The sequence below is a fragment of the Phyllopteryx taeniolatus genome, chromosome 4 (genome assembly GCF_024500385.1).
Source record: "Phyllopteryx taeniolatus isolate TA_2022b chromosome 4, UOR_Ptae_1.2, whole genome shotgun sequence".
NCBI classification, from domain to species: domain Eukaryota; kingdom Metazoa; phylum Chordata; class Actinopteri; order Syngnathiformes; family Syngnathidae; genus Phyllopteryx; species Phyllopteryx taeniolatus.
The window spans coordinates 7,490,328-7,515,722 of record NC_084505.1 but is presented as its reverse complement, the minus strand read 5'-3'; the positions used below and the strand labels follow the sequence as shown (position 1 = coordinate 7,515,722).

General features: G+C 42.8%; 2 protein-coding genes across 3 annotated transcripts; one reads left to right on the top strand and one right to left on the bottom strand.

Moving 5' to 3' along the window:
- The first annotated feature begins 6,092 nt into the window (after window positions 1-6,092).
- On the top strand, window positions 6,093-16,876 carry adra1d (adrenoceptor alpha 1D). The gene is made up of 2 exons (XM_061772269.1): window positions 6,093-7,722; window positions 15,551-16,876. Exons 1-2 carry the CDS (start codon window positions 6,762-6,764, stop codon window positions 16,075-16,077), a joined length of 1,488 nt encoding a protein of 495 aa, XP_061628253.1. The 5' UTR covers window positions 6,093-6,761; the 3' UTR covers window positions 16,078-16,876.
- Window positions 16,877-17,992: 1,116 nt separating this feature from the next.
- On the bottom strand, window positions 17,993-23,438 carry LOC133477475 (5-hydroxytryptamine receptor 4). 2 transcript variants are annotated; one of them, XM_061772268.1, is made up of 2 exons: window positions 23,363-23,438; window positions 17,993-19,078 (listed from the first exon to the last, which is right to left on the bottom strand). In XM_061772268.1, the coding sequence occupies exon 2, from the start codon at window positions 19,063-19,065 to the stop codon at window positions 18,007-18,009; it is 1,059 nt and encodes a 352-aa protein (XP_061628252.1). In that variant the 5' UTR covers window positions 19,066-19,078; window positions 23,363-23,438; the 3' UTR covers window positions 17,993-18,006. The 2 variants fall into 2 exon arrangements, with proteins under 2 accessions (XP_061628252.1, XP_061628251.1); XM_061772267.1 differs by having other exon boundaries at window positions 17,993-19,280; window positions 23,363-23,427.
- Between the last annotated feature and the right edge of the window lie 1,957 nt (window positions 23,439-25,395).

Sequence of the window (25,395 nt, the reverse complement as noted above, 5' to 3'; positions counted from 1 at the left end):
GTGTCTCTGGGGATGTCCTCATTAGGTGTGCCATCTTCACAATTCCTGCCTCCCTGAAAGCGCTTCTCATTGTGTCAGACAAAAAGGCACTCAAAGGTAGAAAACTGTTATTGAATAGTGGCTCTTCAAACAACCACAATCCAGGCTCTGCAGAGGCTCGAGTAAAGTCCAAAGTCTGGCAAGCATCAAGGACAAAGCTGTAAAAAGGTGATAGTCCATCCAAACCGGAGCTAGAGGACAGCAGAAACAGATGTTTGTCATAACCTAGCCGTCCGGCCCTCCGGAGCAGCAGACGAGCGATGGCTGACCAGCAGATTGAGTCTTTGTACAACAGCCTCTGTGCCGTCTGTAAACGAAAACCACCCATCCTGTAGGCAATGTCTATAAGGCCCTGCCCCCCTTCCGTCACAGGGAGATACAGGACTGACGCTCTCATCCAGTGATGACCAGACCAGAAAAAGTCCACCAGCATCTTCTGTAGCTGTTTAATCAGTCCTGGTGGGGGTGCTAACACCTGAAGTCTGTGCCACAAAAGAGAGGCGACGAGATTGTTTACAATCAGAGTTATTCCCCTGTTGGACAGCTGAGGTAGCAACCATTTCCATCTAGACAATTTAGCTTGCACTTTTCCCAGCACTCCCTCCCAATTTTTAGCAACCATCTTGTCGTCTCCCAAATAAATTCCCAGAATTCTCAACCCACTATTTCCCCATGTAAGGCCACCAGGGAGACCATACGCAGTCGCCTGTGTTGGATTACCAACCCAGCATGCCTCACTCTTTTCCCAATTTACCTTAGCTGAGGAAGCCTTTTCATACAGCGTTAGACTTTCACTCAGTGCCTCTATGTCCCCATGTCCCTGGACCATTACAGTAATGTCATCAGCATAGGCTGACACGACTATGGGAAGGCTATAAGTCATCTCTGGCAGACATAGACCTTTCAAAGTTTTCCTAAGTCTCAATAGGAGAGGCTCGATAGCAAAACTATACAATAGTCCCGAAATAGGACAGCCTTGTCTAATCCCTCTCCCGACCACGACTGGTCTGCTCAGTCCTCCCCCAACATTAACTACACAACATGCACTCTCATACAGGAGTCTCACCCATGATACAAAATGCTCCCCAACTCCAAATACGTGCAATGTGGAAAATAAGAAAGAAAGATCCACCCGATCAAATGCTTTTTCCTGATCAATAGAAATAACGCCTACATCAACACCGTATGCCTTGCACACATCAAAAATATCTCTCATTAAAAATAAATTGTCCAACAAAGATCTGCCAGGTATGCAGTACGACTGGTCTTCACCAATTACAATGTCCATATAAACTTTTAGTCTATTTGCCAAAACTTTGGATAAAATTTTATAGTCCGTACATAGTAATGCAACAGGTCTCCAATTCTTGAGCAAAGTTAAATCCCCCTTTTTTGGCAGAAGAGAGATCACCGCACGCCGACAGGAAGCTGGAAGAGTCCCTCTCCCAAAGGAGTCCTTGAAAACCTCCAACAAGTCAATCCCAATTATATTCCAGAAGTGTTTATAGAAATCTGCTGGTATTTCATCCAAACCTGTGGCCTTACCAGAGGTCAACTGGGTCACCGCAGTCGTCAATTCCTTCAGAGTAATGTCAGAACCCAGGACATCTTGTACATCAGATCCCAGCTGAGGGACACCCTGAAGTAGTGTCTCTGTAGCCTTTCCATCGCACCTTTCTACCTCAAACAGGTTGGAGTAGAAAGACACCGCGAGCCTTCTCATTTCTGCAGAATCTGAAGTCAGCGTCCCATCAGGCCGCTGTAGGCACACCATTTGTTTCCTCTGTCCAAAAGATCTCTCCAGGTTAAAAAAGAAGGAGGTGGGTGCATCGATGTCCCTCAGTGTGGTAAAACGTGACCGGACCAGAGCTCCTTTAGCCTTCTCTTGAAGAAAACAAGTCAACTGCTGTCTTTTTTTATTTAACTGCTCGGTATTTTCAGCAGCCACACTCTCCAAAACCTCAATGTCCTCTTCTATAGCCTTCCTAGTATTAATACTAGAGAAGGATGCATACTGTTGGCAAAACACTTTCACTTGACTTTTTCCTACCTCCCACCACTGAATTAAGGAGAGAAAAAACTCTTTCTTGGCTCTCCACTTACTCCAAAACAATTTAAAATTTTCACAAAAAACAAAATCATGTAAAAATTTGACATTAAAATGCCAGAATGATTTCGGCTTGTCCATGTGGGACAAAATTAGTTCCAATAATACCAAATGATGATCTGTAAACCCAACTGGGGAAATTTGACAATTAATTGCCCTGGTGTTAAAAGCCACAGACATATAAAATCTGTCTAATCTGGCTGCAGTAACCACGCCATCAAAAACTTTCATTCGGGTATATTGTCTGTCGGTCAGATGCTTTGTCCTCCACACATCATCTAATTCCAACTCCTTGGTCATCTTTGACAAGAAACAGGATGACTGGCTATGGAGCTCTTGTCCTATTCTATCTAAAGCGGGATCGGTGCAACAGTTCCAGTCCCCCCCAACTAAAACACATTCTACTTTATCACAGTTGTCCAAATTTTCCTTTAGTACTTTGAATAAACTCAAACGGTCCTGCCCGCAATTTGGTGCATATACATTCACAAATTTAAACATAATGTTTTGGATTTCTGCTTTAACAATTACAATCCTCCCTGCAACTATTTCTGTGATCGCTAAAACATTAACACTAAGAGTGGGACTAAATAATATACCGACCCCCGCACTAAGATTAGAGCCATGACTGAGAACGTACTGACCGCCCCAACATAGCCCCCAGTCCGTTTCATTTAAATTATCACTGTGTTTCTTGCAACATAGCGATATCTATTCTTTTTTGTTTTAGGATTTCTAACACTAGCGCCCTCTTCTGTGCATTTCTACCCCCGTTAATATTTAAGGATGCAACACGTAAAGAATTCATATTAATAAAAAGAGAGAAAAAACCAACCAGCCAAAAGACAACAGCAGAGAAAACACCCAGTGTTGTAGTTCCATTTCTAATTTAATAATCAACTCTCAATTTTTTCTGTCTTTTACCACTTAAAATTTTCCTTGCAGCAGTCACATGCTTCCTCAGGCGATATCTCTTCTTGTCATCAAGCAAGTCTGTTCCTACCACCTTTTGTAGGGTACTCACAGTCTTCAAAAACTTTCTAACATCTGGAAAATATTCTTGTACATCAACCGTTTTACCAAATGTATCCTCCAAAAACTCATCTAACTCTTTCAAAGGGTATAAATCCTTACTCTGGGAAACGCTGTCAGCAATTGAAGCACCATCAGAGTCACCATCAGTCTCCAGCCCCATAGCCTGGCTACCATCACCATGCTGAACTTTGTCTACTATATCATCATCAGTGTTTACCCTTCAGCTGCTGTCTCACATCACTAGCCTGTGCCATTTTCATCCGATCAACAATACTATTCTGTTCTATAATTTGCATGTCTTACTTTCATCATTCTCAATAATAGCACGTTGTCCCTCTACCTTCGCCGCCACCGATCCACGGCTTTCAGCAAGGGGTCCCTCCGCCGTCGAGACGGCATTCACACTCATAGGGCCCACTCCAACGGAGTCAGGCTCACCCGTCCGCTCCTCAACGTTAACGACCCCGTCCACAACCGGACCTACCTGGCCGTGATCCTCGGGGCTATCAACAGCAGCAGGTCTCACTGTAGCATTGTTATGCGGGCACGCCACCCGTTTATGACCAACATCTCCACACTCAAAACATTGGATGCTTCCCGAGCTCGCATACACCATATACATTCCTTCCTCATGACGAACACGGAAAGAAACATCCAACGTCTGCGTCTGAGAGTCTAAAAACATGAAAACCTGTCGTCTAAAAGACTGAACATGCTTCAGTTTTTCATTCTTACATCCATCCCAACATTACAAAATCTGCTAGCAAACTTACCAAAACGCTTCAGCTCCCGTTACAGCGCCTCGTTCGAAATAAACGGAGGGACGCCCGAAACAGTGATCCGTGTTGACGGTACGGCCAGCGGGGAAACTGGGATAAACTCGTCATTTAGAGTCAATCCATTCTCTATAAGTTTCGTTACATATTTTTGTTGCTTAAAAAACACGACCACCGCTTTATTCATGCGGGATGCATGTGAGATATGCATATATCCCACCTGTTCCCCAACAGCCAGCAGCACTTGCTCCACCGTGAAGCTAGGCTGTGGCACAATCCGCACGCCGTGCCTCAGAGACGGTGGCGTCTCAGGCGGCGCCATCCTCGCCACGAGGCACGGACAAAACCTTACGAAAACAAACCTAACCTCTATTAATACACAAAAGCCTACACCGTGAAGATACAATAATCACACTGTGAGAAAACATGTATTTACATAAATATAAAAAAAAATCCTTCCAACTCTCCCTCACACTTCTCTGAAATACACCACCACAGAAGAAGAAGAAGAAGAAGAAGAAGGAGGAAAAAGGCAAGGAAGAACAATAAACTAGGTAGAGTTGTGAGCTGTGCTTGCATTTCTGTTTGTGGGTTTTGTGGAGCAGGCATGTGCACACAGCTACTTGGTGGTGCTCAAGCACCTGCCCTTTTGCCTGGATGAAATAAGTGCCCTTTTTTCTTCATTCATCCATATTTTAAAAAAATCTAATAAAAATGACCCTCTCTGTCATCATATTTTCCAAAGTGTTTTGAAATGTGACGGGCATTTATTTGAGTCCTTGAGGGAAATGTACCTATTCTCGCACCTTGCCCCCAGCCCTCCTCCTTCTCCTTCTAAAAACCTGCAATTTCAACAGGGGTGTGTTGCCTTTTTATATTCGCTGAAAGCCTCCCTTCACCTCCTATGTTAATAGTTGTATTGATTGTGTTAACAGAAATAAATGCACAAATTAAAAACATAGTTTTTTCTTACTCAGATGAATAATTTTGAAGATGTTTGCCCTTTTTTTTGGCTTGAGCATCTGATTTATCCATATTCTGTTTGGGACTATGATTTTAAATAGGCGAATTGGCTTGTTTTACTAGTAAAATTTCAAAATAGTGTGAGTAATCCGAAACGATACTTTTGTATGATGGTGGTACACATACTGTATGCAATCGTTTTTAAATGTATTTCAATCACATGGTTGTGGTAATGCTCAAAATGAAGTGGTTTACCCAGGGGAAGAGGGGGAGGATGCGTTCACTGGAAGAGCTGGCTGCTGACCCCTCGAAGTCGAACAAATGATCAAATCTAAGTCAAGCCTTTTTTGTTTTTATTTAATTGACCCGTTTTGTCTGCCACTGGTTGCACACAACATCTTGTTCACAGTAAAATATTTGGCAAATGTCATATCTCGCATCAGGTGGAATGGCGGACGACTGGTTAGCACATCTGCCTCACAGCACTGAGGCCCCGGGTTCAAATCCGGCCTCCCTATGTGAAGTTTACATGTTGTCGCCGTGCCTGCGTGGGTTTACGCCGGGAACTCCTGTTTCCTCCCACATTCCAAAAACAACAACATGCGTGGTAGGTTAATTGGAGGCTCTAAATTGTCTGTAGGTATGAGCGTGAGCACGAATGGTTGTTTGTCTATTTGTGCCCTGCGATTGGCTGGCAACTAGTTAAGGGTCGAGAATGCCCGAAGTCAGCTGAGATAGACACACTTGGGACTCTAGTGAGGATAAGCGGGTAAGAGAATGGATGGATGGATGAATGGATGGATGGATATCTCAGGTCACTGTCAAGCTTTATGCAAAACTATGGTATGCCATGATCATGTTGTCCCTCCTCAAAAAAATGGTGCGACCAAGTCATGTGGTGGTGCAAAAGCTACTAGTGCAAAAGTTAGTGTAGAGCCCTGTGAAAAAAATACAAAAACGAAAAATTTGGACTTGCGCTAGATGGAGCAGAAGAACCTGAGCTGGATCAGTCCTTAAATCCAAAAGTCCGTGGCATAAACCCCATAGAGGTTGTGAATGTTGGTCAGCGCTTCTGATCGTGTTTCGTCAAGCAGAGAAGATCTTGCTCTGGCGCTGGCGGCTCACCGCTGATTTGTAGTTCTGCAAATGTCTGCAAGTTGCCTCAAGGGTGTGGTTGATGTGTGTGCTTCCAGTGCAAACGTGCCACTTGATTCATTCCCATGTAAGGCTTGTTGGGGGGTTTGATGCTGTCTGCACATTCGCTTAAACTATGCACAGTTCTCCATTGCAACTTCGAGGCACTCGGCTTGCACTCCGAGCAACTTCTACAAACGGCCAGATGCCCCATTGATAATATGCTTATCTGGCTAAATGTAAAAGCTTTGCTTAACCCACAAATGTAACAAAAATAATTTGCAGCAAGCACGACAACGAGGCCCAAAATTAATAATAATACATAAATAAATAAATAAATAAAAATCTTACATTTTCCATGTTCAGTTTGTCATTGAGGCAGCCTTGACGTGAGATTTGGAGCGCGATGAAACAAGGTGTCAGCGTGCGTGTGCGTGTGACGTGGGTGGAGCTTCAGGTTCGGACCTGCTTCGGTTGACTCTGGCAGCCACTCGATCGGTCCAAATGATGCCGCCGGTGCGCGCCGCCGCTGCACAGCAGAGAGAACATGCGGGCCCGTGGCGCAGAATTGGAGGCTGTGTTATTTCTGAACTCCAGCCGTGCATGTTGCGTAGCTGTCGCTGCATTTCGGGAGTAGTTTACGCACGACTTGACTGGCGCAGAGGATGACCCACTGAAGTTGTTTTTCCGTGTGATATTTCTTCAGCATGACCGATTCCGACTTAAGGAACGACAGCATCCACGCGATCTATTTCACGGAAGCCCTCAATGGATCTTTACTGGATGTCATGTTTCCAAACGACAGCAGCACCACTGGGTGTCCGAACTGGACATTGGACTCTCGATCCGTGTGGCTCGGGCTTTTTCTCGCCTCGTTCACTCTGGCGGCGATCGCGGGCAACATTTTGGTCATCCTGTCCGTCCTGTGCAACAGCCACTTGCAGACGGTGACCAACTTCTTCATAGTCAACTTGGCCATGGCGGACCTGCTGCTGAGCATCGTGGTGCTGCCCTTCTCCGCCTCTCTGGAGGTTCTGGGCTGCTGGGTGTTCGGCCGGGTGTTCTGCAACATCTGGGCGGCGGTGGATGTGCTGTGCTGCACCGCCTCAATCCTCAGCTTGTGCATCATCTCCGTGGACCGCTACATCGGCGTCAAACACTGCCTGAAGTACCCGAGCATCATGACCGAGAGGAGGGCGGGCGCCGTCCTGGTTCTGGTGTGGGTGTCGTCCACGGTCATCTCCGTTGGCCCGCTGCTGGGCTGGAAAGAGCCACCTCCCGTGGACGAGAGCATCTGCAGAATCACCGAGGAGCCCGGATACGCGCTCTTCTCCTCCCTCTTTTCCTTCTACCTGCCGCTCCTGGTCATCCTCGTCATGTACTTTCGGGTCTACGTGGTGGCCCGCAGGACGACCAGGAGCCTGGAGGTGGGCGTCAAGCGGGAACGGGACAAGTCCGTGGAGGTGGTCTTGAGGATCCACTGCCGCAGCGTGCCGGAGGATGCCCGCGCGGTCAGCTCCAAGAGCAACAAGCAGCACCCGTTCCGGAGCTCGCTCTCCGTGCGCCTCATGAAGTTCTCGCGGGAGAAAAAGGCCGCCAAAACCCTCGCCATCGTCGTGGGCATGTTCATCCTGTGTTGGCTGCCTTTCTTCTTCTTTTTGCCGATGGGTAAGTACAACATAAACCTGGCTAAGGTTTCCTCATACAATGCAGTGATTCTCGAAAGTAAAGCATTCAAATACAGCAGCGTAGTAGGTCTAAGTGCTCGTCAACAAACAAAAACAAAAAACGAGACTTTTCACCCCTAAAAAGGATATTCAATATTATTGTAAGCCACTCAAGCATTAAGCACAAATTGAACGTCAACATTGCACTTAAATATTGGAAAATTGAAAAAAAGACTGTACTTAAATAATGGTAATTGTCCAATTAGAATATCCATCCATCCATCCATTTTCTGAGCCGCTTCTCCTCAGTAGGGTCGCGGGCGTGCTGGAGCCTATCCCAGCTGTCATCGGGCAGGAGGCGGGGTACACCCTGAACTGGTTGCCAGCCAATCGCAGGGCACATACAAACCAACAACCATTCGCACTCACAGTCATGCCTACGGGCAATTTAGAGTCTCCAATTAATGCATGTTTTTGGGATGTGGGAGGAAACCGGAGTGCCCGGAGAAAACCCACGCAGGCGCGGGGAGAACATGCAAACTCCACACAGGCGGGGCCGGGGATTGAACCCGGGTCCTCAGAACTGTGAGGCTGACGCTCTAACCAGTCGCCCACCGTGCCGCCAATTAGAATATATTGCACATAAAAGCTGAATAAAAATTGTACCTTAATAAATGTTTCAAAAAAAAGTTCTTGTTTGATTGAATGCAAATGTATTATTGAAACGGAAATCAAACTGAACAGTACTCGATCGACGGTGGTTCTTTTGAGTACCACTAGAGGGAGCCTGTGTATCACGACCATACGTTGACAATCACTGATCTAATGGAAGAGTGGAAACTGTTGCTGAAAGTACCTCCATGGGTACATTAGCATGTCACTCTCAGTACTTATTCTGTACCCGGAACACCAAAGACAGAGGCACTTCTTACAAGTTTAATTCGTTCAGTGACTGAGCTCTTAACTAAATTTAACTCATTCACTTCCAGCCTTCCCAGCTAACATGGATATTTGACTTCTAAAGCCGTCAATGGCAGTGAACATCCATCCATCCATCCATCCATCCATTTTCTGAGCCGCTTCTCCTCACTAGGGTCGCGGGCGTGCTGGAGCCTATCCTAGCTATCATCGGGCAGGAGGGGGGGGGGGTACACCCTGAACTGGTTGCCAGCCAATCGCAGGGCACATACAAACAAACAACCATTCGCACTCACACCCACACCTACGGGCAATTGAGAGTTGTCAATTAACCTACCATGCATGTTTTTGGGATGTGGGAGGAAACCGGAGTGCCCGGAGAAAACCCACGCAGGCACAGGGAGAACATGCTAACTCCACACAGGCGGGGCCGGGGATTGAACCCCGGTTCTCAGAACTGTGAGGCAGACGCTCTAACCAGTCGTGCCGCTTAATTTGGACACCCCTTATTTAAATCATCCAAACTTTTTTGCCCCCTAAAAGAATCGGAATCGAGAGTTGTTTGGAACCGGAATCGAAAATGGGGAACCGAAATCAGGAACGTAATCGCTCAAATGAAAACGATGCCCAACCCTGCCCCTAACGTGCGGGTCCATTTCATTTAGAACAGGATTGAGTCTACTTGACGTTTCAGGGACACCAATCTTGTTCTGTCAAATCGCAGTCATAACATACAAATAGTCTGAGCAGGAAAAGAATGACTGTGGTCCACACCTCAAAGAACTCATAGCTGGCAGCATAGGCCATGATGGATGGCGATTTCTCCAGGGGCAGGGCACAAAACCAGAGCAGTGGTTGTGAAAACACCATAATGATCAACACTGAAATATAGTAATGGAGCTCTCATCAAAAACATAGAGTATATCTTATTTTATTTCAAGCCACTGTAACATTTTACACAATTTGAAAATTAGCACAATTGGTTAAATAAAAAAATGCAAAATACTTTTAAAAAATGAAAAACAACTAAATAAAGATCAAATACAAATTGATTGTACTTAAAATTTAAATACAACTGAAATCTGAGCTTTAAAAAATTTACTGTACTTGGAAAGTAAAACATGTACGGCTGTTTGTGTAGCTACTAGCTTAATTTGTAAAATGTGTTTGTATTTTATTCAGTGATTTCACGCACCACTAGAGGGAGCCCGAGTTCACCAGTGGTACTTATAGCACACTGAGAAGCACTGATGTAAAGGAAAAGGGAGGACAGTGGGTAAGGGATGGAGAGCAAGGCAGCAACTGTTGTCAAGGTGCATGTTCCAAATCAGAAATTGATTTCAAATGAATAAAAAAAAATACATGGCGTAGTAGTATCGGAGTTTAGTAGTTGTGGTGGTCCTAATACTGTATATAAAAAATAAACTTAGTTTCAGAATTGCAGCCTTAGTCATGTCCGCCACAACAGTAGCCACTTGTGAGGTCTCTGAAGTTTGTAAGGCTATTATTCGTTTTGTACCTGAACGAGTTCAATCAACGAAAGTTCATGATCATATTTTGGGCAAATGTGAACTGAACTTAGATAATTTGTGCCTGATGAGCGTTATTGAATGTGCTCATTCTGGTGTCTGTGAACGGTTTTTTGAATGACAGTTCATTTTTATTCAAGAGTGCCAGGTTTTGTTAGATACTTCCAGGCCAAAACTCAGCTGAACACTCTCCAGTGGGTACGGGAAGTTTTCAGACCCCCTTAAATTTTTCACTCTTTGTTATACTGCTGCCATTTGTTAAAATCATTTAAGTTCATTTTTTCCTCATTAATGTACACACACCACCCCATATTGACAGAAAAAAATTTAATTGTTGAAATTTTTGCTGATTTATTAAAAAAGAAAAACTGAAATATCACAGGCGGCACGGTGGGCGACTGGTTAGAGCGTTAGCCTCACAGTTCTGAGGTGCGGGGTTCAATCCCCGTCCCCGCCTGTGTGGAGTTTGCATGTTCTCCCCGTGCCTGCGTGGGTTTTCTCCGGGCACTCCGGTTTCCTCCCACATCCCAAAAACATGCATTAATTGGAGACTCTAAATTGCCCGTAGGCATGACTGTGAGTGCGAATGGTTGTTAGTTTCTATGTGCCCTGCGATTGGCTGGTAACCAGTTCAGGGTGTACCCCGCCTCCTGCCCGATGACAGCTGGGATAGGCTCCAGCACGCCCGCGACCCTAGTGAGGAGAAGCGGCTCAGAACATGGATGGATGGATGAAATATCACACAGCCATAAGTATTCAGACCCTTTGCTGTGGCACTCATATTTAACTGTGTGTGGAGAAACCCGGGCACTGCTCATCACCTGTCCAATACAGTCCCAACAGTGAAACATGGAGGTGGCAGCATCATGCTGTGGGGGTGATTTTTAGCTGCAGGGAGAGGACGACTGTTTGCAATCGAAGAAAAGATGAATGCGGCCAAGTTCAGGGATAGCCTGGACAAAAACCTTCTCCAGAGTGCTCAGAACCTCAGACTGGGCCGAAGGATCACCTTCAAAAAAGACAATGACCCTAAGCACACAGCTAAAATACCGAAGGAGTGTGGGTTCAGAACAACTACGTGACCCTTCTTGAATTTATTTTGTTTTGTAATGTAAGACTAGATAAGATAAACAGGTTTTGTTAATATAGCCAGCCAGAGCTGCGAGTAATGCAGTTATTATCCTTTCACCATCGTTTCTGTCATATTGTTGCATGTTGGGTTTTTTTCACATTCAGGAAAAACGGTCAATTTTTTTAACTTCCTCATTTTAGTTTTAAGTTTTAAGTTTTTTCTCGTGATTTTGAGATTGTAGGGTGAAAGCTGCAGCTGGCTACTAGTGTGGACTGAATGGGTGGCAACAATGGAGAAATGAGATGCCAGTATTTTGAGAATAACAACCCACCAGCAACATATTGGGGAAGAAAAAAAAAACTGAACTCGGTATGTCAGTCGTGTGATCAGTCTTCGGTGTACCCCTCCTCATCTGGGATTGACTCAAGCGTACTGTGACCCTGCATAAGCAGGAAGTGGTATCGAAAAAGGATTGGTGGGTATAGTGTCGATTGTACCCGGAATGACATACAGTAAATGGACGACTGTTCTCCTATTTCCCTTATTGTACAATCTTGATTAATATCAGAAAATAGAGGAATGATCTTGTTCTGACCATCAAGGTACAATACACACTAATGCACCACATGGGGCTGTTATTTTGGGGACTTTTTCCAGGGTCAGAAATGTACAGTTATGGTTCCAAGTTGTAAAAGTAAAGTGTCAAAGGCACAAAAATAACACTTCTTGTCCAATCGCATACTTTTTTGAGTGCATGGGATTATTTCTGTACTCCAATCTTTCCAGCAAGGAGTACAGCTTTGTTCAGTTCAGGGCAGAATAATTTCACATCGATCATAAACTTTGTATACTAATCAGTGTTGTTACTGCTTTCTGTTGGGGTGACAACCAGAGTGTTGCTATATAGTCACATTAAAGGTCATTCAAAGACGCTTGTTTCTTGGTTATGGATGACATAATCACACACTACTTAATGATGTTGGATTCCTCTTCGTTTAATGGAATTCACTGGCGACAAAATGTTAATAAGGTGCTGAGTGTGTTTTATAATAACTCAACTGTGATGATAATTATAGATGTCTGCCCTTCTGTCAAAGGACAGTGAATGAATTCAACATTTGGTATAATTCTTTGTATAAAAGCTTGAAGAACATTAGAGACTGTTATGGTTCATGTAAGCCTACTGCTCGCAACATTATGACCACTTGCACAATATTATTTTATATATATATATATAATTTTATTTTTTTTGTCAATGTCTTTATGTCTCCAAAGTGTTCTGTAAATTGACTGTCTGTTGTCGTACTAGAGCGGCTCCAACTACCGGAGACAAATTCCTTGTGTGTTTTGGACATACTTGGCAAATAAAGATGATTCTGATTCTGATTCTGATATCCATCCATCCATCCATCCATTTTAAGAGCCGCTTCTCCTCATAAGGGTCGCGGGCGTGCTGGAGCCTATCCCAGCTATCATCGGGCAGGAGGCAGGGTAAACCCTGAACTGGTTGCCAGAGCACATACAAACAACCAACCATTCGCACGCTCATTCACACCTATGGGCAAGTTACCTACCATGCATGTTTTTGGGATGTGGGAGGAAACCCACGCAGGCAGGGGGAGAACATGCAAACTCCACACAGGCGGGGCCGGGAATTGAACCCCGGTCCTCAGAACTGTGAGGCTGACGCTCTAACCAGTCGCCCACCGTGCCGCCTAGTCAATATACAGGTATGCAGTGGAAAATGATCCAATTTGACTTAATTGGTGTGAAAATGATTACTTAGGTATTACAAATAATGTATCTGTGTTCATCTATCTATGCCAGCAGTGTATAGGGTAATGAAAAACTCTTCCACTGCGTGTGAAATTTGTTTGGTGGTGTGCCCTGAGATTTTCCTAATGTCGATATGCAATGTAAACAGAATGCAAAATCACTGTATACAATAATGTTTATATTAAAAAAACAACGTAATACAGGTGATCCATAGTTCCCAAGACATCAACATTGACGCTTTCCTAATTCTGAAACCTATGTTTTATTTTGATGCTGCGATTCGTAGATAAAATGAAGGCAATTATGTGACCTGTGCTGTACTAAATGGTCATCCATTCATCCATTTTCTGAGCCGCTTCTCCTCACTAGGGTCGCGGGCGTGCTGGAGCCTATCCCAGCTGTCATCGGGCAGGAGGCGGGGTACACGCTGAACTGGTTGCCAGCCAATCGCAGGGCACATACAAACAAACAACCAGCCGCACTCACATTTACACCTACGGGCAATTTCGAGTCTCCAATTAATGCATGTTTTTGGGATGTGGGAGGAAACCGGAGTGCCCGGAGAAACCCCACGCAGGCACGGGGAGAACATGCAAACTCCACACAGGCGGGGCCGGGGATTGAACCCTGGTCCTCAGAACTGTGAGGCTGACGCTCTAAACAGTCGTCCACCGTGCCGCCACTAAATGGTCAATGCTGATTAATTTGAAAAATGTTTTAATCAACACGAATAGTGTTTGCTGTGGCTGCAAACATTGTTAGTCTTGATTAAATGCCGTGGTGTGTTAAGGGTTTGTTTGGTAAGTAAGTTCTAACTTGTAATAGTTGCCTCCACCAATCCCCACAGCTGCTTGAATACTTGTGAAAGTCAACATGTTTTTTAAGTTGACTCCGAACCTTTAACTGGTTTTTAAACATCAGGTCCACACAGGTACACGCAAGTTTGGAAGAATGAATTCCACTGGGAGTTGTGCACAGCTCCGAATTCTTAAAGCCACCAATCCGAACTAATTCACAAGACTGACGGATGCAAGGAAGGTGTTAGTTGCACGTCAATCAGTCACCTTTTGCCAGGAAAGGCAGACATGCACTTCCAACAACTATTTCTGTCTTTTGTTTGTGATGATTCAGACAAAGTGCTTTGACCTATCCAAAATTCCAATAGCATTTTGCCTTTTACTCAGCACCACTTTATTGAGGACATTGAGGGGCAAAAATAGCCTTTAAGTTTTTGTTTTGTAACAGTAACGGCTAAATAAAAAAGCAAACACATTTTTAAAGTAAATTAAGAATGAACATACTTTATAATGCGGTTCTGTGCTAACTTAATTTTGGGATTTTTAGATAACCAGTAGACAAAACAACCTCCCAAGTTGAGAATTGCAGTTTTTGCATTGAACTTGTTTATATATATATAAAAAGACAATATTAATTAGAGTCAACACTTTATTTGTTATGAGTTAACAGGAACTCATAAATACTAAATAAAATAATACCTTTAATTTTTTATTTCACATTAAATATATTTATATTACTGATTTTATCATTGCTTAATGCTGATTCGTTATTTAACATCAAATATTGTAACACACATTTTGACAGGAGAAGAAAAATGATACTATACAATTTGCACAGGCGAGATAAAAAAAACCAAGCCACTTCAATGTTGTCTGTTTTGGTCGAGAAGCGGTGTGTTTGGTTCTATAAGTCCCTGGTGAGACCACTGATGTGAAACCAGCATACTTTTATGAAAGTCACATCCAAACTATTTTACATACTAAATACTCACCACCTGAGCCATGCAACAGATTTTCCACCCTCGATTACTTTCGCTCCTCAAGCAAATCCATTAGGATTTTGTGTGGAGGTTGCAGGTTCTCCCTGTGCCTGAGTGGGTGTGCTCTGGTAATTCAGCTTCTTCCCACATTCCAAATGCCTCCTAGGCTCATTGAAGACTCTAAATTGTCCCTTGGTGTGAATGTGAGTGTCAACACTACCTTTCGCCCCAAATCAGCTCAAGCTCACCCGCGACCCTAGTGATGATGAGCGGTATAGAAAATGGATGGCTTGATGGATTCTGTGCTGTTTGTTCCGCTCCGAGATGCTGGTCTCCAATTACTTTTTTGAATAGGAACATGAAAATGGAAAGAGAAAATGATTTTCACAGTCAAACTGTATCGAATTTTAACATCTTTACTGTGATAAAGAGATTAAAGAAGTTAACTATTGGAAATGTAAAAACAAGAAACCACTCAACTTTGCTAACAAATAAAAATGGTGACACCGGAGTCAAATACTCAAAATTCAGCCCCATTTTCGAATGTTGGGAGTTTCTACCAATCTATGGAAGTTTGACCCTAGAGGTTCCACGCTATATTTTACAAGTGCTCATACATGTTTCCCTTTTAGGCGCCTTCTTTTACTCAAAATTCAGCCCCATTTTCGAATGTTGGGGTTTCTACCAATCTATGGAAGTTTGACCCTAGAGGTTCCACGCTATATTTTACAAGTGCTCATACATGTTTCCCTTTTAGGCGCCTTCTTTCCAGCGATGAAGCCATCCGAGACGGTTTTCAAGGTGGTCTTTTGGCTGGGCTACTTCAACAGTTGCATCAACCCCATGATCTACCCCTGCTCCAGCAAAGAGTTCCAGCGGGCTTTCACCCGCCTCCTCAGGTGTCGTTGTCACCACCGGCGGAGGGCTCTGCGTCGCTTCTACGACCAGAAATGGCGCTCGGCTGTCAGGGGAATGGCGTTGGAACAAAGAGGAGAGCAGGAGTCTGGCTACGCCGCGCACAGCTCCTGTGGCAGCTCTTTGTTAAGCAAGCCGGGGGGTAGTTTAAAGAGATGGAAGCTGTTCCCGCCGCTGCAGAAGTCCTCCTTTCAGCTCAAAGAAACAGTAAACAATCTGTCAAATAAAATCAAGGGAGGCACAGGGCGAGGCAGCACACCTGCAGTCGTCGATGCCGTTTCAATGGGGATTTTCAACGTCTGTGAACAAAGCAGTTATAACATCTATGACTTGGCTGAGTGTTACGGCCTGAAGGAGACGGACATTTAATGGCCCACAAGAGGACACTTTATTTATTTTCAAAAGGCCCTTTTGGGCCAACATCACTTGGTCATTCAGAATCAGAACCATCAAATCTGCCTTTGCAAAGATAACAATGCTCAGTTTTTACATTTTTGAATACAGCTCTTCTATTGTGCAAGTGATCATCTTTTTGTGGCCACTAAGTGTAAATGGCAGATCATGGAACAGTTGATGGTTTTAGAATGGCGGCATGATACCAGCGCAAATGTTTTTTTCCAACATTATTTCCATCCTTCACAACCGCGATAAGAGTTATCACTTTTTCAATCTCACTTGGTTCACACGCGCTTCAATGTCACATTTTTATAATCATCATGATGTTGGTTTATGTTGACAATGCACAATAAGACAGGGCAATTGCTGGGAATTGCTGTTGAGTTCATAAGTTTGAACTGACACATTTACACGTCCATCATCATTAACTGTAAATTCAAGTGCAGTGCGCTACTGTGAAATTAGCATTATATTTTTCCAATGCGGTGCTTGTTTTTTTTTTCTTTTTTTTCTGCAAATCTTTTTTTTTAAATTTTCATTTTTCTGATACCAAAACTTAACGTGCTAATGATGTACGGAGTATGGCACACACCATATTACATTTTGGAGAATTTTGGTATTTACAAAATTACCTGCATCTTCCAGCAGATGTCAATACTGCTCCACTTTTTAGATGATTTTCACATCACAGCAGTGAAAGACATCATGAAACATTTGATTGGGGAATGGGGTAGGAATACGTTTTAATAAAAAAATAATAATAATAATAATTGTAATAAATGAACAGCCAGCCTGAGTAATTTTCCAGTTACAAATCGACCTTGTGTTATAGTAATAAAGACAGACTAATTTCCAACCATTATGTGAATTGATTAATCTTTGGACTTGATCATCCTTGTCACAATTATAAATGTGAAACTCTACTCATTTACATAATGATACACTCTTTGGAAATAATTTGATCAGGTCATCAAGCAAACAACCATTTCAGTTTTGATTGTACATTTTCAATTAATTTACAATACAGACATGTAATTTGGAGTCAATGTGTTTTGTGTGCGAATGCTTTTTGCTCTCTCATTGCCTTGTCATCACTTGCTTATATCTTCTTAATTCTATTTCCCATTCTCATTATGCTATTTAAGGAGCAATGTAGAATGTGTGGCTGCTACTGTAAACAGATACTAATAAATTCAGAAATCCAATTTAACACAGAGAAAACTTTTTTTTTAAGTAATTGGCTTGGGGTCTAATGTAACATTTTCAACATGTTGGGCATTGGTGCCAATATCTTCCAAAGGCACACAATATAAGAGACAAAAAAAGGACAATATTGGAACATTGTAATTGGAATATTTGAAGAAATTAGTGGTTGTCCTTAATATTAACTGCTATTTCGATGCCTACACTATACCTTATAGTGCTGTTTTGGAACCATCGGCGCACAGGGTAAGAGTCACCGATTCGCATCCCCGCCCAAGGACATGTCGTTGTCGTGTCCCTGGGCACGACGACGACATGCTTTTAGGAAGCAGGGAAAGGTAACAAATGCTATTTTTCCAGTGTTCAATTTTAATTAGTTCAAATTAATCCTTTAAATTGCATTTCGTAAATATGCAATGAGAACAATGTGCAGGATGCTTTGCTTTCTAAAAATGTATTTTACAGTTAATTTGATCTTGCATCAGCCAATCAGACAGTAAGATATAGTTTCTGCGGTAGGAAGAAGACGAATACACTAAGTGATTTACCTTTTTCATAAAAATAAAAAAAAATCATAATAATAATCCCACAAGACTACAGCAAGTGATCCCGGGGGGTAGGTAGACCCAAGTGCAGTCATGAAGGTTGAAATGGCTCAGCTCTCAAGGACCAGTTCCAAAACACCACGAAAGCATTTTATTATTTATCGGCACGGTCATTTGCTTCTTTCCGGGTGTGTGATAGTTCCATCCCAGAGGAGATTCCAGGTTGGCATACCCTACAGCCAATGAACATGAGGAATGCCTTACGAAAGGAACGATTAAAGAAACCGTACAAGAAAGGATTTAGTGATGAGTTGATATATCCCAGCCATAAAAATATGTCCCAGATGATCACTTCTGTGCTGTAATCAATAAAGGGGTCCACAATATTGAGAGTAAAAAATGGCATCCAGAATATGAGGAAGACTCCCATGATGATGCCCAAGGTTTTCGCTGCCTTTTGCTCTCTCTTCATGGTGTTGCGGTGCTTTTTCTTTTTGCTCGAGTCTTTTCCCACTCCAGCGGCCATCTGGCTTTCCATGGCACTGATCTGCCTTGCCTGCCGTCTGGCTGCTTTGAATATCTTCCAGTAGGCGACCAGCATGATAGCCATGGGCAAGTAGAAGGCTATCAAGGAAGCCATGACGGCGTATATGCGATTGACTAAGAAAACACATACGTCTTGAGGGAGCAGGATGTGAACACCAGCAATATGGAGGTCTAGAGTTATCGGAACGAAGGAAATAAGCATGGGAACAGCCCAACAGGTGACAATGAGGAAAGCAACTCGACCTTGGGACATTTTTAAATAATAAACTAGCGGGTTGCAGACAGCATAGTAGCGGTCAAAGGCGATGCAACTCAGATGTAATATGGAAGCCGTACAAAGCATGACATCTAAGCTGGAGTGAAGCTGACAAAAGAGGGAGCCAAAGTACCAGCACCCTTCCACTGTCCGGATCATACTGTAAGGCATTACGACCAGACCCACGAGGCAGTCGGCCACAGCTAGGGACATGAGGAAGGAGTTTGTGGGCGACTGCAGCTGTTTAAAGTAGGAAATCGACAAGACCACCAGGAAGTTGCCCACCACTGTGCAGATGATTCCAACAAAGAAGAAGCCGTACAGGACAAAACGAAACGCCTGGTTCCTCAATATGCTGCTGCAGGAGTCCAGTGTTGTGTTAGCGGCGTCTTCAAAGCTACTGTTGTCCATCTTCTTGTTCAACCTGTCAAAACACGCAGACTATCAATGACACCACTGATATGGGGTTGTCATATAAGACAGTGAAAATGTAACAATAAGTAGCTGGGGAGAGGGAATTCTGCTTAGGATGCGACCCCCGCGACCCTCCAATGAGTTGCCATGGATACCATAAAGCGGAAAAGGAGCCACCGCTGGAGAGGTGGGGCCACGCCAAGGCGGCAGATCTACGAGAGAGAAAGGGAGAATATTTATCCAACACACCATAAAGCTACTAGCGTGGCTTCCGTGTTACTTTCTCACTGATACTGCTATATGGACAGGTACTGTTTGTTTTAGCGGCCATTTTGTTGTCCGCTTTTGTTTTTCCACGCTGAACGTCTTCAACTCGGCATGCTCATCCTTGTGTTCCTTGTTCCTTATACAGGTGCCTCATTAAATTTGTCGCCTTAACTAAACAAAATATATTCGCCATCGTGTAGCAACTACGTCAAAAGACTCGCGACAGGGCTAAAAATAAAGTAGCTTTCGGAATCAAACATACGCAACGGCAGTGCGGAACATCCATCCATCCATCCATTTTCTGAGCCGCTTCTCCTCAGTAGGGTCGCGGGCATGCTGGAGCCTATCCCAGCTATCATCGGGCAGGAGGCGGGGTACACCCTGAACTGGTTGCCAGCCAATCGCAGGGCACATAGAAACAAACAACCATTTGCACTCACATTCATGCCTACGGGCAATTTAGAGTCTCCAATTAATGCATGTTTTTGGGATGTGGGAGGAAACCAGAGTGCCCGGAGAAAACCCACGCAGGCGCGGGGAGAACATGCAAACTCCACACAGGCGGGGCCGGGGATTGAACCCGGGTCCTCAGAACTGTGAGGCTGACGCTCTAACCAGTCGTCCACCGTGCCACCCAGCGTGGAACATCCCTGCAGTAAACAAGATTGTGGCAGCTGTGATGTCTAAATTGTGAATCCAATCGATGTCATGATTGGATCGGCAAATTATCAGTGCAAAATTACTATTCGGTCGTGTTGGTTTGAAACGATGCAGCCTAATTCTTTCAGGATCAACGATAGAAGCATTTGCGTCGGCATTATCAATGCTAATTGTGCTGTTTCTTCCATATGTGGCATCATGTTCTGGGTTATCCAGTCAGGTGTCCGACAAATATGGCAGCCACCCAGTGTGCTTTAAAATCCTTTTTAAAGTTAGTAAATCTGCATGAAAATTGACCATCCATCCATCCATTTTCTGAGCCACTTCTCCTCACTAGGGTCGCGGGCGTGCTGGAGCCTATACCAGCTGTCATCGGGCAGGAGGCGGGGTACACCCTGAACTGGTTGCCAGCCAATCGCAGGGCACATAGAAACTAACAACCATTCGCACTCACAGTCATGCCTACGGGCAATTTAGAGTCTCCAATTAATGCATGTTTTTGGGATGTGGGAGGAAACCGGAGTGCCCGGAGAAAACCCACGCAGGCACGGGGAGAACATGCAAACTCCACACAGGCGGGGACGGGGATTGAACCCCGCACCTCAGAACTGTGAGGCTGACGCTCTAACCAGTCGGCCACCGTGCCGCCTGAAAATTGACCATATTTTCAAATTTATTACAACAAAAATATGAAAAAAAACACCATGAAAAAAGTACAGTATGTCTAATATAGCCTACCACTGCTAGTTAGAACAAATTTGAATCCCTCCACAGGTGGTCAAGGATAGACACGGCTGCCAGTGCACTGTCAACACTTCATTGAACAAATGGTAAGAAAACACGGCCAACTCTAGGCTCTCATTGGCTTACTCTGATGTCACTCAACAGTGTGTTGCCCTACCTTTTAAGGCAACACACATTCAATGTCACAGATACTACGCTGTAGAATGCGAGGATGGTGACCCAAAGTGGACAAAAATAGTACCTGCGCCTCACATTCATATGTTGTATTGGTATTCCGTATCAATCTTTAGAATGTATATAAATAAGATAAATATGTGGTCGCTCATTTGCAGATTTCTGTCAATCATGGGGGCTTATGGTACGCAACCCCCGCAATAAACGAGGAACTACTGTACTTGCATTGAGGTGCTTTTTTATATTTTAAGTTTAACTCCGTCTTTTGCTTTCTTCTCACACTGTAAGCATAGTCCGATTAAATTTTAATATTTGTAATGAATTTTTTTCCTGTCTATGTGTTAGCTAATGGATGAACTGCATTGGATCTGTGATCAAGGGAACTTCCATACAACCTAAACTAAAGACCGGTTGTGGGCCATGGACCTTTTACGAGAATGCTCTGTTTTATGGAATTTTCAAAAACTAAAATAATAATATTAAGCATGTTTAAGAATTTTCACATTACTTTACCATATACATAGAATTAATTGTAGTCATTTTCTGGGTGTTTTTTGCGTCAGTCCGCAGAATATCCAAAAACACCTTTCTTCAGAAAAGACCACTCTTTTGTCTTATTTTAGTTGTCTGTGAAACCACTGGACATTGGAATCCTGCCTGTTCTGACTTTCCCCAAAAACGACATCTCTACTAGCGCGATGCATCTGATGGCATAACATTACACCTTTCTGCTGACATATGCAAAGTGCATCGCATGAAGGGAGGCAGGAGGCATAGAAAAAGAGGAATGAAGGAAAGAAAGAACATAGGAGGGAAGAGGCACAAGAGGGAGTGAGAAAAGTAGAAGGAAGGGGGAGGAGGAAAGAAAGGATAGAAAAAAAGGAAACGAAGAGGAACATGGAATGGATGAAAAGGAGGGAGGAAAGAATGAATGATTATGATTTCCCTCGTGTTCTGGTTCTGGAAAACTGAAGGGGAGACTGTGATTCATATCTTAATTAATCTTTTTTAGCTTGGGCCAAAAGCCTCACACTATGAGTTGTTTTATTACTGTATATTTATCTTGGTTTACATGGTATTTTTCCCTGTAAGCGCCAGGGTCAAATATTGTAGTCTTATGTCAAAACTGTTGCTGATGCAATCCCAAAATCAGATAAATAGGGTGGGTTGGATTCAGGAAGGGCAACCGTCCACAAAAGAAAATTAGGACAAAACTATGGCAAAACCTAATCCAAAAGGGCGCCGTAAAATAGAAAAAAAAAAAAACTGTGAAAATGATTCTGTAATGCAGTATGTTAAGAATTGTACATCATCCATCCATCCATTTTCTGCGCCGGTTCTCCTCACTAGGGTCGCGGGCGTGCTGGAGCCTATCCCAGCTGTCATCGGGCAGGAGGCGGGGTACACCCTGAACTGGTTGCCAGGCAATCACAGGGCACATACAAACAACCATTCGCACTCACATTCACACCTACGGGCAATTTAGAGTCTCCAATTAATGCATGTTTTTGGGATGTGGGAGGAAACCGGAGTGCCCGGAGAAAACCCACACAGGCACGGGGAGAACATGCAAACTCCACACAGGTGGGACCGGGGATTGAACCCAGGTCCTCAGAACTGTGAGGCTGAAGCTCTAACCAGTCGTCCACCGTGCCGCCATTGTACGTCATGATGAAAAGATGATGAAATTCTGGAATTTGAATCATAGCAGTTGTTTTCCCCCCTCACAGCAATCCATGCAGTGAAGTGTCTTGCACAGGAGACACATGACAGAATTGTTTAATTGCAGCGCCAATGATGATGTGGGGAGCAATGTGGATGTTTCAGCTGACTTACCATTAACTTTAATGAAGACCACTGGGACAATGCAGTGTTGACAAAGTGACACTTGAGAGAACGCAACGAGAGTACTCTTCATTTCACATTCAAAAAGATATGTTTCTAGAAGCTCATTATTATACAGTGTGCCTTTGTTTCCAATCATAAAGGATTATGACACAAAACTTTCATGTCCCACTACAGAGAAGTAGATGACAGTTCAGTAAACCTCTTCATCCTTTAATCCTTTCTAAAATTAATCCCAATCGACCTATACATTTTAATACTGCCATTATGGATTTCTAAAATCAGATTTATCACTGTCATGTGATGTGTAACCCAACAGTTATCTATTATTATTATAATGGAGGTAAAAATCACTTTTACATCGATGTAGTTGACAGACATATTTAGTTCTTGCAATATTTCGTGTATAAATGTTAAAAACTGTTTATACAGACAGAAATTATTTTGTTATAAAAAAAAAAAAAAAAATAGAAGTAGAGAAAATAGATATTTAAGTAGAATTATTGGCTTCTGCATTTCATTCTAAAATTACTGAATCCAAACATTTTTTTTTCTAATAGATAAAAGATGCTGTGATGAAAAATGGAAAAACAAAGACACTCACTTGTGTGGACGAGAGAAGGTGTCCTCACGACACTATCAAAAGCAAGTCCTTCCAGCCATATTGAGATGGAAGCGATGCGGGAGGTGGGTGTAACGAATACATGCCACAATAATCACAGGGAGTGGCCAACATTGCGCACACTGAAGAAGACTACAGGTTTGCTTGCCTAGATAAAAGCAACTACGTGAGAAATTTATAAAGAAAATACACGAAACTATTTGCTATATTGCTAAGTGGATTGATATTGTCATTAGTTTATTATTTAAATTTACAAGGATTTTGTTAAAAAAGAAGAAGAAGAAAAAGCGATGCCAAGCACAGTACTGTAATTAGTAGAAAAACTGATACATTTTGAGGGATTTGTTTGGAAATAAAATATTTTTAATTCAACAATTTTATACACACACACAACAAAATTCATTCTTAAAAGTATTTGATTCTGTTTTACTCTTATTTGATACCTTTTGCTTGATCCTTTTGTATTTTTGTCATACTTTTTTACACTTTAAGCAATGTTTTAATTAGGTCTGTCAATTGATTATTTTTTTTAAATCAAATGAATTTTGATTTAAATATACCACACATAGTACCAAATTTTGCTTTGAGATGGTATTTAAAATTTATTGTGCTTTGATGTTCAGCGCTGCACTATATGCAAATTACCATCCATTATGGTAAAGGAGCGTGTGTGGGCAAAATAAATTATTATTATAAATTCTTGTATTATAAATTATTAATTGTTATTAATCTGAGTTAAAACATGAAAAATCCGTGGATTTTTTTTTGGGTGTGATTAATCATTAGTTAACACTTTAACTTTGAAAGACCTAGTTTAACATTGCAAAGTTACTTCTCATTTAGTAGTTTCTAAAATCTGTTATTTCATTTGTTTGAGTGCTTTTTAAAATAAAATAAAAACTGTTCAACAACAGCATAGAGAGGGTTGCTAGAAATTCAAACTACCATGCAGCCTTTCAACACAACTTTAACCTATCTAAAATTATCTAAAATTCTATGATGTTGCTTCAAATGGACAATTGCTGCTAGATTACCGGTGCAGGGCACCTGGGTTCAATTCGCACTCAGTGATGGGGTGAATGTGAGTGTGATTGGATTTCTTTCTATATGTGTCCGATGAGTGACTGGGGACCACTCAATGTGAAGTCTGCCTTTCGCCTGACGTCACCTGGGATATGCTCCAGCTCCCCATGGCCCTAAACAGGAAATAAAAAGGACAAAGCTATCCTAAAGTGATTATTCATTCTAATTTAATTTTAGACTCACAATTGACCAACCTGACATCAACCCATCCATTTTGGATCCTGTATCGTGCTCAGGGTCTTCAACTTATGAGTCAGTGGTGAACCTCTGTCTCGCATGTCTCATTGCACATTGAGACGCGAGACTAAATGAAGCACACTCTGTCGACCTCATGTGAATGGCTTGGACTTAAGCCAATGACAGGCATATCTCAAGTGTGGGGGATGTGCTCTAATTAAACACAGGGGATTGTTAATGAAATATGTAATAAAAGGCACACTGGCTCAGCTTTCAAGTGTATTTTTTTCCAGACCAGCTATTCATATGTGTAATACAAGTGTGCTTTAAAGACTCAGTAGGCTGGCTGCACATCTGCTCTATTGTCACCAAAAAAAGGACAGCGGTTGGTTATAGGCCTTGTTTATTCTCCAGGGGTCAAATGAAGTGCTCTGTCAAACGTGTTTACACATTTCATTAAAAGCAGTTTGATACAGAATTGTGATTACTCCACCACCCTAGACTCAGAGGCATTGAAGTGCAAACAAAAATTCTGATGTTGCTTTGTCCACTTAAAAGTCTTAAATTTTCTCCGAAATGGATGGAGCGCCTTATAATGCGGCGCGCCTTATGTGTGCACCGAGTTCCAACATCTAGAAATGTTGTTGTGTGATGAGCGCTCCGCTTGTCTTTTTTAAATTTTTTTATTTAATTTTATTTTTTAGCTTTTTTTTGACCGTTTGACTGAATGGGAGCATTTCCTGCCGACACGCTGC